Raw genomic sequence first — 18,556 nt, forward strand, 5'->3', positions numbered from 1 at the left:
ACCACATGACTTCTGCATCTGCACTCAGAGTACTCTTGTAGCAACAAAGACTGCATTTGGCTGCCTGGAGATAATTTTTAATCACCATAAGCAAATAGGTAAGAACTCTATTTCAAGGCTGTTTCAAACGCTTTACTGTAAGTTGTTTTCTGTTTGGTACTTTTACATCAAGGTGTCTCCTGTTTTGTTTACTTTCAAGGTGTAAAAGTAAAATAATTTATATAGCATGTAATAACTTTCCTCCAAGAATGCACAATAAAACACAAAGGTACCTAAAAGAAAGTTTGTATTAGTTCTGAAGAAGCTTCAACACTGTGTTAAAATGCACACTCATATTTTAGCATTCAAATATTCTGGGGGAAAAATTCAAACTGACCCAGGGCAAGTTTCATAATCTAGTAAACCTTTAGAGAGTTCTATAATGAAACAGTAACATTAGTACAGTAGCGACATTAATTAGTATAAAGCACCTCAGTGTTTTAGGGAATCTCATTGTCTTTCATAATTTACCATTCAAATGCCTATTTCTAGGATTTAAGAGATTAGGTAGAATTAGCAAGGAAGAACAAATAAAAAAATGACACTGAATACCAGATCTGTCATTTCATTTTTGTAATGTAATTTCCATTCAGGATTTAATTATTAATATTTCACCCATACCCCATTGTGTTAAGAATACTAATCTAGTTTTAGAAGGCTTCTTACCAGTTCGAGAGGCAGATCGTGGCTTCTGAGGAACTGCAGGCCGTCCCATGAGGCTGGGCTTTGTTGACTGAAGTAGAGGCTTTGGACTTGTAGGTGTGCTGGAAGAACTTCGCGTCCTTGCCCCAGTTTCTGTCTTTGGTTCAGTTTTTGAAATTTTTTCTGATAGGAATATAATGGAGTCACCTTTAGGTAGGGGGAAACAGTTATCTGGAGAACCTTGGTGAAGCTTAGTTATTGAACAAATGGACCCATAAATATTCAGACCAAAAATGAAGCACTTTAAATATAATAAAAAGTAACTGGAGAACTGTAAATGTGTATCATCTAGCTTACATTCTCAACTTTCATTAAAAATTGTAAAAAAATGTTTATAGACCCCATAAGTTGCAGAGGAACACATATGCACAGAGGAACTGTGGAAGGGTCAATTGTCCATTACTGGGTAAAAAGAAGTGCTGCTACCTTCTGCCTACCTGCTCTTTGATCTGACTAATTAGATTAAAATCATTGATATAATGGACAAGCAAGCCCAATGAGATACATATGTTTCCCTTCTCTATGGTAAGTCTAGAGCATCGGTCCAAATTGGAGACTGCTGTTTGTCGGCAAAGGCTTCCCCAGTGCAGACAGCACTTACCATTCCATCAGGGAACATTCAGAAAGTCCCTCCATATACCCCCAGTCTCGTGTTGGCTAGCTGCAACTGGCCAGAAATCTGGGCACAAAGTCTGCCTTGGCGTCTGAACCTGGAAGCAGCTGGATGGTGCAAAGACTGGTGGTGCACAGATGGGCTTTGCAAAGGCTCCCTCGTGGAATGGTAAGCGCTGTTCACGCGGAGGAGGGCTTAGGGCAGAGTGCCAACTCTGGTCTGCAGACCAGAGTCTGGAGAGCTCTGGTCTAGAGGGAAAACTTACTCTGGTTGTAAAAGAAAACAACAATAATAATAAAATGGGAATTTGAATTTTACTGTAGTACTTAAAAACAACAAAACATCCAGATTGCAAAAAGAGTTTGTATTTAGGAATTACGGCCTATGCTGGCTATCTGGGGGAGATGCATTGAGATGCATCCAAAGAGGAAATATCTGCTTATTGGATTACTGACTGTATGCAACAGCATAGAGCAGGGGTGCCCAAACCCCGGCCAGGGGGCCACTTGCGGCCCTTGGGGGCTCCCAATCAGGCCCTTGGAGAGCCCACAGTCTCCAATGAGCCTCTGGAGACTTGCTGGAGTCCATGCTGGCCCAATGCAACTGCTCTCAGCATGAGGACAACTGTTTGACCTCTCACCTGAGCTGTGGGATAAGGGCTCCCTCCGCTACTTGCTGTTTCACGTCTGTGATTCAGCAGTGGCAGTGAAAGAAAGACTGGCCTTGCTTTGTGCAAGGCCTTTTATAGGCCTTGAGCTACTGCAAGATCTTCATTCATTCATATGAGTTCCATCTCTAAATTCATTTATGTAAATTTATTCAAATTTTAAATGTAAATTAATTCTTTTTTTCCCCCCAGCCCCCAACACAGTGTCAGAGAGATGATGTGGCCCTCCTTCCAAAATGTTTGGACACCCCTGGCATAGAGAATCCTCAAGAAGCAATGCTAGACAAAGTACTTTCTGCCTTGGCACCAACATGGTGGAGCACGGTTCCTAGACCTGCAACAGAAGAGGAGACAAACTTCCAAAAAAGTGCAGGAAAATAAAATTAAATAGAAAAATATCTCCACAGGCCCAATGGTTTTAGCAGAATGCCTTCTTCTACGGCTCAGAAGAACTTTCTTCCAACAATATAGATTCTTATAAATTTAGGCTATCCTGACAAGCCCTGCACCTTGCTGGAGCTTTCCTCCTCTTTTGCTGCTGCTACTGCTTTGCTCAAGGGTCCGGGAGGATTTTTCTATTTGACACAGCCTTTAGATTCTTATCTCCAAGACAAAGTGGCCTAGAATGGTGAGGAACCAACAGGTGAGGAACTTGGCCATGGAGAAGGGAGATATAGGCCATGGGAGGAAGGAGAGGTAGTGATAAACTCCCTATAAGACCCTACCAGAACCTTTCACCAGAAATGAAATGTTCAATGTCTGGGGAAAGGATAACAAGATTACAGACATGCAAAATGTTATTATCTACAAAGTAAAGTAAACAAAAAATATCTTTCCTCTAATTATTCATTTGTACCTTTTAAACATCAATAACAGAATTTTCAGACAAAAGGATCTTATTTTCAGTTTTACAGGACCTTTTTCTGTAAATAAGTTGAAGTAACACACCTATACCACCTCCATCCAGTCGTTCTGAGTTCATTGAGAGGTCCACAGAATCTCTCGAATCATTCCCCAGTTTCTTTTGTAATTTTTAAAGGCACGAGAGAGAGAGAGAGAGAGAGAGAGAGAGAGAGATTAAACATCCTTAAAAATTACTAACCCATATCACTTTCCATACTTCCTTTGAGAAATGCAGATCAAAAATTTCATTCAACTAGGTTTATAGCTCAGTCTATTCCAAGGTACGAAGTGATATTCAACTATAATCCAGAAGCATATCTATGTGTTTCTTGGATTTTCTTCACTAGACATGTTGGACAGAACAGTCCTGTACATCTTTCCTGTTACATGTTTATGATTTAAAAAAAAAAAGTAATACACTCTCACACATAGTATCTTCTGCCATGACCATACCACAAGCAACAGGCGTACAAAGTTAATTACAACTATTATAGTAGTTGAAATTCTATGTAACAAACTACTACTGTACAGATCTAGATTGTTGTGTTATGGTCAGAACACCTCTATGATGACATTCCAATTCTCTAGTACTGCTTTCAGTTCTAAACACTATGTCTCAAATCTCATCATAAATTTCTGTTGGGTTAACACCACCAAAGGTAGCTATTGCAGCAGACTGAAAATGCAATTTCAGTAGTTTCAAATATGCATGAACATTTCTATATTACAAGATTCATAGCCTAAATTCTTGGGCATACTGTGGCTTTGGACACTCAGGCTTGGCCTCCCTACAGTCTCTCCTACAGTATGATCAATATTATTGTAGAAAAAGACTAGGTCACAGCAGTGGATGTTATAATAGGGAATGAATATGTCAACAAGTTGAAACCCAAAGACAAGACAGAAGAAGTGTTAGACAGGAGGCCTGAGACATGGAGAATGAATTGTCAGCCTCTTTCAATGACATTGCACTCTCCATAAAGGATCAGGTTAGTAGCTTAAGGGTGGTCTTGTATCTGGCTTTGTTCCTGGATGTCCAGAGAATGACTGCAGCCCGGGACACATTTGCTCAGGTTAGACCGATCTTTTCCTGGATCAGTGACATGGACCTATGGTTCTCCACACAATGGTTACTGCAATGCATCTACATGGGGATGCCCTTGAAGACCATCTGGAAACTTCAGCTGGGATGCAGTTGCACAAGTCTTGACAGGAGTCAAATGGTTTGATCATGTCATTTCGCTGCTCTGTCAGATTCACTGATGCCAGTCCATTTCAGAGTGAAATTAAAGATGCTTTTTATGACTGTTAAAGCCCTAAACCACTTAGGAACAAGCACCATCTACCTGTTTATGAAACGGCATGCTCCTTGAGGTGAGCTGGGGGAGGCATCTTCCTAAGTGTTCCATTGCCAATTGAGGTTCAGTTGCTGGAGACCTGAAGAGGAACTTTTCTGTGGTGGCACCATCTGGTTATATTTGTTTTTGCTGCCTGATGCTATGCTTTAATTGTACTCTCCTGTATTTAACTGCAATTTTGCCTTTCTATTAATTTACTACTGTATTAAGATTTTGTTGTAAACCATGTTGGGTGCCTCCAGATAGAGAGGGGAAAATGCAAGATATAAAGATTTTAAAATAACTAAATAAAAAAAAATGATAGGATGGAGGGAGATCAGAATGGTGGTGCTGCATTGGCCATATAAAGTGATATGGAACAGGTTAAAATTAAAACTTATGGGACCAACTTGATAAAAATGAAAACTTGTTTCATAAAAAAAGCAAAGCCTATACATAGCAAGAATACTTTTCACTGCTACAGAAGGTGTAGAAAGATAAATATATGGAAGAAATATTTTGGAAAGATAAATATATGGAAGATAAATATTTTGGAAGAAGACCACTTAACAAAAAAAGAATAAATGTGCAAAGGATTTATTACATCCATTTAATTATTTAATTACACCAGTTATCTAAGGGTACTTATATTCGGCTAGCAGAAAGTCTGCTACAACTAGATGCAACTAGAGTGAATCTGACATAAACAACAAATACCCTTTACCTATTCTACATCTAACCTAATGTTCAGGAAAAATGCAGGCAACAGAAGCTTGCCCTTAACCCAATTTCTGCCCAGCCCACAGGTGTACACATTTGATCCCTGTTGTAGTATATGCAACGTTGGGAAAAAATGTCTTAACTATAATCATCATCTAAAACTCATCAGGCTGATCTGTTGTTGGAAAGTTTATTCTGATGTGCTAATTAACCATGCTACATGGCCTTTATTTGCATTTGGAGGTATTTAATATGTGGTTGTTCAAACACTAGGTGGAGCAAGATTGCTACTAAATATACGCTTGGAGAGATGACTAACGCCATTCATTTATCTTGCAATGTTCATGCTTTTACATCAGATTCAAAGCAAGCATACACAGAGCATTTGCCTTCTTTTTATCTATCATGCACCTGCTCATTAACTGCAACTGTAATAAGACTATAGTCGGTCATACCTCAAGTAGTAAATTCCTTATGATTTTGTTTTTACCTTGACTTGATCTGAATTTAAACAGCCATCTGTATCTCAGAGATTAGACAATGTGCTGATTTAGCTTAATAAATACAAGAACACAGGAACTGCAGATACCAAGGATGACTTCGAGAATGGTATTTTTGGCTAGTACCAAATGTCTTGGATCATCACCATTAAGTCATTTTATGAATAATCCACATTCATGAAATCACATTAATGATTAATGATGAGCAGTATGACAACTTGGACTATCAAAATCAAACACAGAATCTCTCACCCTTTGTGCTGATGCAGCCCTCCGCTCCTGTTTGGCTTTCATTTCGGCTAAAAGTCCACTGCCCATTACTTGCACTCCATACCTACGCCCCCCTTGAGGGCTGCCTTTGCTGTCACTCTTCTCAATTTTTGCAGGATCTTCTGGCAAAGTCTCTTCTATGGAGTCTGGAGTTCTTAATTCCTCGGTTTTTTCAGAGCTGCCATTCTGATCAGTTGATTTAATCTCCTTCTTTGTAGCATCAGCTGTGGGGCCTTTGACAACACCTTTGGGTGACACAGGCTCTTCTGACACCGTTACTGTCTGAGGACGCTCAGATTTTGATCTAGATTTGATTAAGTTGAGAAAGCCACTTTTCCGAGAATCTCTTTTTTTCTTTTCATCAGCTGCTTCTCCAGAGTCACCCGTATCTGAGCTTTTTGTTGAGGGCCTCCTAACAGATCAAAAGGCAGACATGCAGAAGACATTATGAGAATTTTATTAGAAGTATTTGATTTAGAGTAGTGTTTCCCAAACTGTGGGTTGGGACCCAACAGTGGGTCGTGAGCCGATCCTTAGTGGGTCACGAAATGTTTTTGAAACATTTTCAAAAAACTTTGCAAACTCGTTACTTTTCCAGGCAGCCCAAAAAACTGCAAAGGTTCTGCCTGGCACAGGCAGGGAAATAGCCCTGGAGCCATCGAATAGGCTCCCCTTGAGAAGGAACAGTAACACTCCTGGAGCCCCTGAGGCAGCAAAAAGGCTGAAGAGGGGAAGGGGGGGGGGGCAGAAAACCTCTGTAGCCAGAGCAGTTGCAGCAAGGTGGAGCTCTCTCTCTCTCTCTCTCTCTCTCTCACACACACACACACACACACACACAGAAGGGCAGGTGTGAGGGGATTGCTTTAAAAAACCAAAGGAGTGTTTCCCAATTCCCCCCCCCCCGTCTGAGATGGTGCAGGCTCTCCGTGCTCCAGCCTACGGAAACAAAACAGCCCAGCAAGCAAGTCTTCCCAGCAAGACAAAGCATGAGATTTAGGCTACAATCCAATCCACACTTTCCTGGGAGTAAGCCCCATTGACTAGAATGGGACTTACTTCTGAGTAGGCAAGCACAGGACTAGGCTCTCAGGCTACAATTCGATCCACACTTTCCTGGGAGTAAGCCCCATTGACTACAAAGGGGCTTACTTCTGAGTAGAAACGCAAAGGACTGGACTCTTAAAAAGCTCAGCTTCCCACCTGTGAAAGAAGCGGGACAGCTAGCAACAGGAGGGCTGAGTACGGAGCAGAGGAGGGGGAGCAGAGGAGGGGGAGCAGAGGGGAGGGGATTGATAACAGCTGCCTTAGTTTCCTTCCAGCCCCAAGTGTCAGGCTACAGCGTATTTGCGTAACGCTATGGAATTTAGCACAACGCGTTTTTTCTTAATCACGCCAGGTCACGGAAGGTTTAAAAGGTTTATTTATTCCACTTTTATCTATAATTCAAGGCTGCTCACAATAGCAATGTAAAATTACACTAAAAATACACTTTATGATACACTAACAGTGCAATCCTATCCTGCACTGGAACAGGCAAGCCATGAGGCTTGCGCTGTATCCAGTGCAGGATTGTGGCCAGAAGCGGCTTAGCCAGAGGCAAGGGGAAACTTTTCCCCTTACTGCTGGGTAAGGGCTGCTGGCCCCAATGGGTCTCCTCAGACTTGCACCACCTCTGGAGGTGGCAAGAGTCTGAGGAGAGCAGGGTGGCTTGACGTTGCTCCGTTCTCCCTGGGAATTGGGGTTGGTATCCCACTGTACTTTTAAACACAAGCATTTATGCTTTTTTTCTCAGCAATCAATTGAGTGACAATAGAGTACACCAAACTGATTAAATTTCTGGTAAAGAGATAAAGCTGAAACTCAAAAATCTTCCTACACCATCTATAAGAAAGAAATGCAAATCAGCTTCTGCTTTTGAAACTTGTTAAAGAATTAAAAAGGGGAAAAACTTACTTTGAATCCATTTTTGTCACTTTCTTGGTGAAAAATTCATCAACACCTTCATCTACTCTTCCCATAAGACCATTCTGTTCTCCATCTTGAGGCATTGCAGAGCTCACCTGATAAAACACAGAGACCTATTTAATCCAGAAGTTTAAAGGTCCAATATCACTGAGGCTGGTCTATGAACCAAGTGAATGATGTGGGTGCTGCAGCTTCCCTCCAGCCTGTTTGGTCAGAGCCAAATCAAACCACTTCCCTACCCCTCACTTCACTCCTTCTTCATGCGCTCTGTTTATACTAGAGGAACTGTGTGAGTGAGGTGATTGGGAAGTGGACTGCCACTGTTTGCACAGTTTTTCCCCTCCAGGTGGCAACAGTGAATATACCAAAACATACCAAAGCAGACAAACAAAAAAGGGCAGCCACTTACCTTGCTTCTTTCTTGTGGTTCCTTTAAATAAAACAGAGTATATGGGACATGCTGGGGATTCCCAGCATGACCTGCATTTCCTGTTTTGCAGAAAATAATCCTGTGAGAAAGAGCAAGGTAAGTGCTGAGGATTGGGGTGGGGACAGCACTGGCACCAGCAGTGGCATCAAGTGGTTGGGCTGCTCAGGCCTTATTTAAACCTTTGCTATGAGTAGAGCTAAATGTAGAAGTGTTTTGATAAATATTTTGATAATGTATAGTGCAATATTTACATCTGTCTGCTTTAGTGGCACTATTATATTTATAGTACTGAAAGAAAGAAAGAAAGAAAGAAAGAAAGAAAGAAAGAAAGAAAGAAAGAAAGAAAGAAAGAAAGAAAGAAAGAAAGAAAGAAAGAAAGAAAGAAAATTAGATAAGCCACAAATCAAGACAGCACATGATTATCAGGACATGGCCTTAAAAATCATATATTGTTCAAATACATATAAAGTGCAGTGTCTTCAGCAACATTTTCACTCACGGCAGCTTGTGTAGGCTGTTGTTTTTTATTCCTCTTGGGCCTTAATTTTGTAAAATGTTCCAGTTTTTTCCCTTCTTCAGAAGGAAGTTCTGAAATGAACCCAGAAGTCCGTTTGTCCACCCTGCCAGAAGAAAATGGGGGGTCCTCTATGTGGATAGGAACTTCTTCCAATGCTTTGTCCAAGTCAAACTCCATCTCTACAAGAATATTTGTAAAATTTATTAGATGTGAATTGCTACCCCTTGTCAGAACCTGTGCCACAAAAGCACTCCAAAAATTTTAAGCAGAATAACTAATTTGCAGGGATGGGTGACTCAACCCCTGAGACTCGTACTCAAGTTGCCAAACACACGTTACCCCAGTTTGTGCAGACTTGAGACAGATGTGTTTTGAAACTGGAAGTGACTCAGGAGTTTATCTTGGCAACAAGTGAATGGGGGTGTGTGGGTTCATCACTGGGGTTCATAAGGAACCGACTGGCACTTTCTGTACTGCTACACTCACTTGAAGAATAGCAGAGCTTTTGTTTACAGATGGGATGGGGACATCAGGGGAGTGTTAAATGATAACTCTTGACACACACAGAGTCAGCAGCTCCATTTTTTCTGCAGAGCCATGCCTGACTTGTTTATCGAAAAGACCCTGACTTAACTCAGAGTCCCAAAAAGGCTCTGGCCAAGTCCAAAGGCTGCCCGTTAAGTCTTGCGCACATGTCAAAACAAAGGAGGCAGGGACTTGGAACTCGGCTGGAATCTCACCTCAGTGGATCAGCACATCCCCGCTAATTTCTTAAAAATCTAAAATTAAGGAAGCACCTTGCATAAGTCATAGAAAAGGAAACAAATTAACAAAAAGAAAGGACCATGCTCACCGAAAGCTCTGGACACAGGCCTCAGCATTCTACTGTGGATACTCTTCCTTTTAGACTTAGGAGTCATCTACAGATTTAAAAAGCAGAAGAAGCAGAATTTAATGGGCCTTTCCCACTCATCAATAATAGGAAAGGAAAAAGTTATACAACTGCAGCTAGTAACCCCAAATAAGACTGAAATATGTTCCTCTTTGTACTACCAAATCAACACAGCTGTGAACAACAGAGCAAACTGCATGCTATTCTGGATCATGAATCAAGTGAACTGTTAATTAAGCTCTTGCTTCAAAAAATATTTATTCACAACGATGGTTGGAAAAGATCCAACATTGATATTCAGACTTCAGAATAAGTTTGCAAGATCAGCTTGTTCAATTTTTAGAACTATGGTTGAAAGCTCAACGCTAAATAGATCATGCCTCCAAATAGTTACAAAAAGGGCTGAAATGTTTCAATAGTCCTACATTCTAAAAAAAAAAATAGAATATGGAAATATAACCCTAAGCATTACTTATAGACAGAGTACCTTTAAGTGGTGCTTCTCCACCTCAAACTGAGCACAGTGCTATTCTCAACAAGTATTCAAAGTCTTCTGGTAATGTTTACCTTGAACATAAAACATTGTACACTGCTTTGGGTCCTACCTGAAGTATAGGATTGCAGCTTAAAAATAGCCTAATTATCGTGAATTAACCCACAGTTTATCCTTGCTCTCACTTTGCAGTACAATACTACCAAACAATACAGTATTTCCAGTACTCTCTCTCTCTGCAGTACAGGTCAACCTATGACTTACAAATTAATAACGGAGCAATTTTAAGTGAATGCTGAGCCAGTGGGGCCATCCCTGCACCAGCTCAGAGTGTCACAAATGTACCATAAGGCACTTCTGTGCCTACGCGAGAGCTGGCTGGGTTGGTGCAGAGACCCTGAGGCAGGGAGAGGCGTTTCTTGAGGAGGGAAGGGCGGACTTGGAAGTGTACTGGTACTAGGAGGGGGACGGGATAAGCCGCAGCACCCTAGGTCAGATCGTAACCCAAATTCCCATCGGCTTTACATAGGCTGCTTGGATTTGCATCAGTGATTTTGCTAGCACAAATCTGCATAGCCCCATGGGGTGACTGGCAAGCAACACGAGGTAAGGGGAAAAATTCCCTTATCCCAAGTTGTGCTCCAGCCGGATCTAACTTGTACTAGATACAGCCTGCTCCAGCGCAAGTTAGGATTGTGCCCTGGATTCCATCCAGAGCCTTTATGTCTAAGAGAATCATCAGAATACTATGGGAACAGAAACCCAAAAGATCCACGTTCTTACTACTAATCAGTATTTTAGAAGCTTTGGTTTTAGCCAACATAGCACAAGATGGATATTAATCCAGCTGGAGAGGCTGGATTCATTCTGTTATATCAGTTATGTCTTCTGACCATCCTATCTTTAAAAAATGGGTTATTAATGATGCAGTTCATGTTGTAATGGAAGTCAACATCTCCCTCCCACTCTTAAATGGGTAATAGGAGAGCTCTTTTATTACCCTATGCATATCATACTATGGAAGTCTCACCTACATGGCATCATTTGTAAACAAGATATAGTGCATTCTGTCACCAGAACGATCTCATCAAAAAGTACAGTAAAACTCAAGACAGGGAAAACCCCAATGCAATATTTCTAAATGATTCTAGTTTATATTAACATGGCAAATATCAAAGAATCAATTTGAAATTATGTACATTAGCCTTGTGACAGTGATAACAATTTAGCCACAGTGCCAATATACGTATAGCTCTGGGTGCATCATTATAAAAGAACTGCAAAAACCTTAAATTAAAAGGTAGGCAGTATTGTATACGATGTGACTCTCTTACGAGCAAACACATACACATGACAATATGAGAATTTTTACTCAGCTAAAAATGTGGAACTGTTCCAGCATAATTGGGACTAACCATGTCAGAGTATTCTATGACATGTAGTAAAATGTACCTGTGCCCTGACATTATTAAGAAGTACATTTTTTTTTGTATTCCTGCCAGAAGCAGATAATGATACACAGGAGCAGAGAAATGGACAGAGAGAATGTCACCAGAAAAATGGTTTTTTCTAAATGTTACCAGCTAGCTGCTTCTGGTTGCTATTTCCAGCAGTACCCTGAGTTTACTGTAATGTGAAATTTTGTTCCAAAAAAACCAAGTTTCAGGCAGAAAGTTTGAAGTTGCTATAATAACACCCCAGACTTCCTTTTGCAGAGGTAGAAATAATACATGGCAGGTAATTTCTTTTTCTGCATTTAAATTTATGATAAAATGAATATAAAATTTGCCCAGCTAACTGGGCAAAGAGGCACTTTTTCAAATGGGTGTTTCTCTTATATTCAGCAGGGGGAGAGTAACTGTCCCCTTTAACTCAGCCCAATGTCTTTTCTAGTGGTTATTTGTGGTGTTTCTTCTGCATTGTTTTTTAGACTGCGAGCCCTTTCGGGACAGGGAGCCATTTAATTATTTGATTTTGTCTGGAAACTGCTTTGCGAACTTGTTGAAAAGTAGTATAGAAATACTGTTTAATAATAAAATATTCATTGCGATTTAGAATTTGAATTAGTATAGTTTCACTTTTTGTATTAGTTCAGTAACGTTTGTTCAATCCACTCCTAATGGATGCTTGTTGCCTGGGTAACCAATTCCTGGACTAAAAAAATACAAGTCAAAAAAACTGTACGCTTTTAACCAGAGAACACGAGTCTGAGATACACCAGAGTGTGCAGTAAGGATCTGGAGTTGATCAAGTAGGTACCTCTTAGTGTCCAACCATTATTCTTGCCCCATAGGGGTTTCTTTTGTCTTTCAGCCTTGTCACACATCATACCTATTCAAGTTTATTCATGTCCTTATAGTGGTTTCCCTAGCACTTCTTCTTATCTATCACATATATTCATATTTATCTTCTCCCATCTGTATATAACCTCTTTGGATCCTAGCCACAAGTATCACTTCTCTTGTCTCAGCATATTCTCTGCTCTTTCATACTAAAAATTAGCATAGACTATGTAATGAATAGCTCCTCCACTTTCAGCAAAACAAGAAACTTGAGGGGGGAAAAAATCTTATATTCACCCAGGACAGGTGAATGGTAAAGGTTGTTTACTTCATATGCATGAAAGCCTATTTCTACCAGAATTTCTATTTTTTTTTTTTTTACTTCTATATTGCTATGAAGGATAGCCTTTGAAGGAATGTCACTTTGTATTGCGGGTTAGTGCAGGTCACAAAAGCTGGAATTTGGTGTGCACTCAGAAGTTAGCAAAGGTGGGGGAGAAACCCAGACCACTCCTCAGATGCTGCCAGCTTGAGGGGCTGGGAGTGTGGGAGTCCTCTGGCCTGGATTGAAGAGGGAGGCCACCTCAAAGTCTTCCTGGCTTGGGCAGGTTTGTGTGGTCCAGATACCTAGGCCCCTTCTGGGGTTGACACTGAGGAGTGCGCACCATCTTGTGATGTGTGTCCAGTCTGGGAATATTGGAATCCAATGGAATTCAACTAGGATTGTACATACATACATAAGACCTTTATTGGCATAGATAATGGAAATACGAAACAGCAACCAAACATTAAACATTCAGAACACACACACAATAAAATAAAGCACTCGTAATCATCCAATACCCCCTCCCCCCATTCACCATAATATAGCGGAAGACCCAGAATTCCGTCCTGCCAGAATCCCAGAAACAAAGTTGGCAACCTTGTCAAGAGAGACAGTTTCCTCTATGGAAAGAAGAGTTTGTAATTTAAATGAATCCTCCCAGCCCTGCATTTTCTTCAGCAGTGGAGCCAGATAGATCTTACGAAGGGTATCATGGAGTGGGCAGTAAAAAAATATGATATAATGTCTCCACACAATTCCTGTCACAGGTACATCTTCTTTCTGAGTAGGGAATGCCACTAAACCTGCCCGCTAGCAGAGCTGATGGAAAGGCATTGCATCTCGCAAGGGAGAATGCTCTGCGAGCCTGTGGGCACTGCAGATGATAAAGGAAAGAAGCCGGCTTCCCAAAGCTGACTGGGATGTGCAGATGGAGAGGGGAGCAAATGGTGTTAGCTGCACAGAGTAGCTCTTGACGCTCAATATCGAGCAATCTTTCCTTGATAGTCCTGTAGGCTTTGCTTAAACCAATCATACCCAGGCTCGCTGTGTCTAGTCCTATCTATTTAAGCTTGGTGAGTAAATCTGCAACCTCCACAGGCAGTACTGGATCAGCCAGAAGCTGGTACATTAGCCCATACGGGGCAGCACTGAAGAGGATTGCAAGCCAAAATTTTACTGATCTCAACCAAGCCAATGTTTTGAGTCTAATAAAACCCACTTCAAGACACATAGCAGAGTATGGAACACATCTGGGAAAACCCAAGATCCTTCGCAGGAAGGAGGCCTGTATGCTCTCAGTTGAATGATTCAAGGCCTTATGCCAGATTGGACAGCCATAAAGAACTTGCGAAAGTACCTTAGCCTTGAATACCTCTAAAGCAGCCGGGACATATCTGTCTAAAAAAAAACCGGGAAATTGCAAGGGATGAGATTTTTGATGCATTTAGGACTGCATTACGATGAGAAACCCACGAATGCTTATAGTGGAAATTAATGCCTAAATATCTGAATGTCTTTACCTGTTCCATTTTGTTGCCCATAAATGACCATTTAAATATGTATGTATGCTGGACAAGTATGCTGGACAAGTTCCAGACAAGTATGCTGGAATGGGGAAGAAAATGGCCGCCTAGTAGGTTATCTCTGCTGGACGCTTCTGTCGTTTCTACATTCTTTTCTTTCCCTAGATAGGACCTCTGGTTTGCTTCTTCTCTGGGAGGTCTCAGTAATTGTCCCTGAACCGAAAGGCACTGGCAGCTCCTGTTTTTGCTTACAATTACACGTGGATTACAGTGGATAGTTATTCCAAATCTTGAAACGCGGAGACCATGGGGAAAAAGAGAATGGACTAGGATTGTATCACAGAGGAAATTTTCCTTATACTATTGTACATCTGTGTGTCACATACACCCTACCATCTATTTTCATAGATGGTAAGTGTATCCTTAGGAGTCCACTTCTAAGCCACAATGTCTGAATGAGCACACAACTGGTTGCACAGACACATACAATCTTCACTCATGGCTACATATTTCAACTTTTACCCAAATTTTGGATACAACCTGGTAGAAAAAAAATATGTTCATGTGTGAAGTGACTCTCACTCTTTCATAATACAGTGCATTAAGAAAATGCAGGAGCATAAGATGCAGAGGCACATACAAGTAAATATGCTGTAAACAATGCAAACAAAACCTTCTTTAAGTATAAACAGAAGATCTTTCAGTACAGATGAAGCTCAGAGGAGAAAAAAATAACTTGTTCCAAGTGTCCAAGTCAACTACCTCTAAAGAAAAATGATTCTGCATGTTACTTCCCAAGTCCCTAAAGGGAACACTGCATTGTTGTTATTTTTAAAGAATAAAAGTATCACTGATTTAATAGTCTGTTTCAAATAAAACATGCCTCCCATTGTTGATTCTCCTGAAATCGAAACCTGGCTGGCAAACTGTCAAGAGCAGAGACGGAAGTGTAGAACTGGCAGTAGAAGTGTGTGAGAAAAAACTGGCAAGAAATCTAGTATATTGATTCTTCCACTGCTCAAGGGGAAAACAAGGGATTCTTCTGTGAAAGCCTCTTATAACTGGAAATTACTTTTTTTTAAATGGTGCTTCAGTCTTGGTTTTAGGAAGCACTTTACATGCCACTGCATACCTTAAAGTGAATTGAAATTACTTCATTAAGAGGTTAAATTCAATACTTCTCATGCTTCTGTAGCTAGTTCTCTCGAGTTCTGTTTAGCCAAACGTACTTGCTGAATGCATTTTCTTTTTTTTTTTTAATTTGAAAACCGTTTATTATGTGAGTTTTATAGAACTGTTTGTACATTTTGATTTTGTTTTTTGATTTTGAAGAATTGGAGTCCAGTTATTCATTTTTTGAATCAGAGAGAGGATGGGGATTTGAGGTATTTTGGATTTGAAGATTGATTTTGAAGTATTAGTGGTATAGATTAATATTTGTTAATATTTGGACTGTATGTATTTGGATTATAAGTATGGGAATGTTTTGGCTTCGCTCGTGTTGCTTTATTAGAATTTTGTTTATGTATGTATTTGTTTTTCTATTTTATGTTTATTATAGTTAAATAAATTAAAAACAAAACAAAACAAAATGAATGCATTTTCATTCAGATCAGATTCAGTCTCCTTTCTTCCCAAAGAACAAATATAGCACATTTGATTGACATTTGTCAAATAGAGACAATTCACTGTAGCAAAAAGTATGTCACCTTAAATGTCTATGACAGGAAAATCATACCCTCTCATTCTTTTAAAGCTTTCATTTCAATAAATCGATCTTAGCATTAAAGTAAAACCAAATCAAGAGCATTTGTATTAAAGTAAAACCAAATCAAGAGCATTAAAGTAAAACCAAATCAAGAGCAAAATCTTGGGCATTAACTGGCCTCATGTGAACATCCTGCTTGCCTTTACTCTCATCACTTCTGGGGGATGCTTTAAATTCACCCCATGATACGGTAGCTAAAACTTCTTGTACAATCCAACTTGTCTCCAAGTTGTTGCCTGTTACTGCAGACTGACAATACCACATTCTCCCAAGAGATCAGTGAGTCATTAGAAGCAAATGGAGCAAGAAAAACAAAGTAGGCTAGAAACAGCAGGGCTTAAAAAAAATACTTACACTTGTACAGCAGAGAGTCTCCATGCAGCCAAAAGAGAAAGATAAAAGAATATGAATGGGCAGAAGGTAAAGCAAGAGCAGTTTAAGAGAGAGTGCAGCGTGGGGAGAGGGGAAAGCAGTGCAGAAATTAGGCATTAAAAAAATATTGAAGCGGAAGTACTGAAAAGCCTAAGCAAAGAGAAATATACGACTGTGTTTCTTTGTTGATTAGTATTTCTTTTGCATCATTTTTCTAAGATTGTGAGCCCTTTGAGAACAGAGTATCATTTAACTATGTAAACTAATTTTTGCTGAAAAGTTGTATATAAATATTCTTAATCATATAGCTGGGGCCTCTTTATCCATAGGTTCGGCACCTAGGGATATGACTCAGTGTGGGTGCTAGACCTTTGCTGAGAGCCCTCATCCAACCTCCCAGATGTGACAGAAAGCACCTCCCAGTGACATCCAGGAGGACCAGGGAGCTGTGCGCGGGGCCCCCAGAGAAAACTGAAGTGCTTTCCAATACCTCCTAGGGCCTCAGAGCACATCTAGATGAGATTGGAAGGTGCTTCCTATTGCATCCAGAGGTCCTCTGATGGCCCATCTGCAGATTCCATATCTATGGGTTTCGGTATCCACTGTCCAGGAGATAATGGGGTTCAACCTGTAATAATAATATATGGGACACCTTAACTTTCCAGTGACAAAACAGCCAGCACAAACATCTTGGGATGCCTCGGCCACCCAGCAACAGAATGGCCATCCCTAGCTGACCTCTCCAGCTTGCAGCTGGAGAAGTGGATTGAGATTGCAACTGTAATCATTGAACTGTGGATGTAGGTCAGCGTAACTACAGGGATGACTATATCCCCTATCCACTCAACAGACAGGTCCTTTCATCAGCTTCACCAGATAGCAATGCAACACTCACCCTGACAGTGGTGGGGCATGGAAATATGGAACTCTTGAGAATTGTACTGATGGCCAAAGAGGGCAGGGGAGATGCTGATTTCTACTGTAGAACCTAATGGGTCTAACACTGTCTTGGAGATTTCCAATTATATAATACCATAATTCAGTGTTACACCACATATTTTTTTGATGCCTAAAGTTCAATTACTAAAATCTGGAATAGATGAACCAATGATATTACTCAATAAAAGGTGGCCCTACATACAGATGGCACACTAGTGCTAATCTCATAACCTTGAAAGAAAGTTCCATGGAAATTGCTCAGACGTTAATCTCACTAAATGTTCTTTAACTAGCATGGTTGCCACTGATCTCACATAGAGATCACATGCTGATCACAGATTATCTAAAGTCTTCAGCCATCCAGGGCAACTGTTGCTTCACTGAGGTAAGCCAACACTTCCCAAAGGTCTGTGTGATACTCTTGCAACCTTAGCTAATGCACAATGTAAGGGAAGCTCTGCAAGCACTCAGCTACTAATCCCCCAATCCTAACTTGCGCTGGAACAGGCAGGTCAGCGGGACTGCGCTGTCTCCAGCGCAAGTTTGGGGCCAGAATCGGCGGAACCTGAGGCAAGGGGAAAACCTTCCCCTTACCCCGCGTTGCACTGCCCTGGCCCCAAGGGGTCTACTTGGATCTGCGCCATCTCAGATGGCAAATCTGAGGCAAAACCAAGCACAGGTGAGGCAAATCCAAACAGAACGGAGTGGCCAAAAGGTCACTCTGTGTCGCTCCAGAACGGGGTCAGGATCTGGCTTAACCACTGGATCCTGGCCCCATCTCCTGCTCTCCGCCTGCCCCAGGGAACACCCGCCACCTGCCCCGAAACAACTCCTCCCTGCCCTCCCCACACACCCCCAACTCCTGAGCCGGCCAAGCTCAGCTGACACAAACTTACCCTGCCAGGTGCAGGGGGGCCACTGCAACTCCTTGTGTTAGCCTCCCCAACTCTAAAGTCAGCACAAATGTGCCTTATGGCATGTTTGTGACACCCCCTGGTTGTCCTGCGACACTCGGGGGTTAGGATTGCACCCTAAATCAACTAGAGCTCCATGCCAGAGCTTGACTTCCATACCATGATTTACAGGTAAATGATTTCAGTTTTAAGAGTTCAGTTGGTAAGAGAGCAAAACAAAGTTTTAAATCTCCTATTCAGCCTTGACAAGAGTCAACGTAAAGCAGCTTAAAACTACCCCACTGAGCCAATTTTCTATCACTTGAGATGGCTGTGACAAAAAAAGCCTGTTCTTTTCTATACCTACTTTATAGATAAGAGCTTGTCTTCTTTTGCTCAAGAACAG

General features: G+C 41.0%; 1 protein-coding gene across 1 annotated transcript in view; it reads right to left on the minus strand.

Annotated features, from left to right (window-relative positions):
• The window catches only part of CARMIL1 (capping protein regulator and myosin 1 linker 1), a 171,401-nt gene that overhangs the window by 15,448 nt on the left and 137,397 nt on the right, over positions 1 to 18,556 (minus strand). The window contains exons 30-35 of the mRNA XM_066623338.1: positions 9,517 to 9,583; positions 8,646 to 8,842; positions 7,705 to 7,811; positions 5,734 to 6,163; positions 2,970 to 3,042; positions 706 to 864 (exon numbers count right to left, since the gene is read on the minus strand). Coding sequence (XP_066479435.1) covers positions 706 to 864; positions 2,970 to 3,042; positions 5,734 to 6,163; positions 7,705 to 7,811; positions 8,646 to 8,842; positions 9,517 to 9,583 — 1,033 coding nt within the window. The remainder of the gene's footprint in view (positions 1 to 705; positions 865 to 2,969; positions 3,043 to 5,733; positions 6,164 to 7,704; positions 7,812 to 8,645; positions 8,843 to 9,516; positions 9,584 to 18,556) is intronic.

The sequence above is a fragment of the Tiliqua scincoides genome, chromosome 4 (assembly GCF_035046505.1).
Source record: "Tiliqua scincoides isolate rTilSci1 chromosome 4, rTilSci1.hap2, whole genome shotgun sequence".
Taxonomy (NCBI): domain Eukaryota; kingdom Metazoa; phylum Chordata; class Lepidosauria; order Squamata; family Scincidae; genus Tiliqua; species Tiliqua scincoides.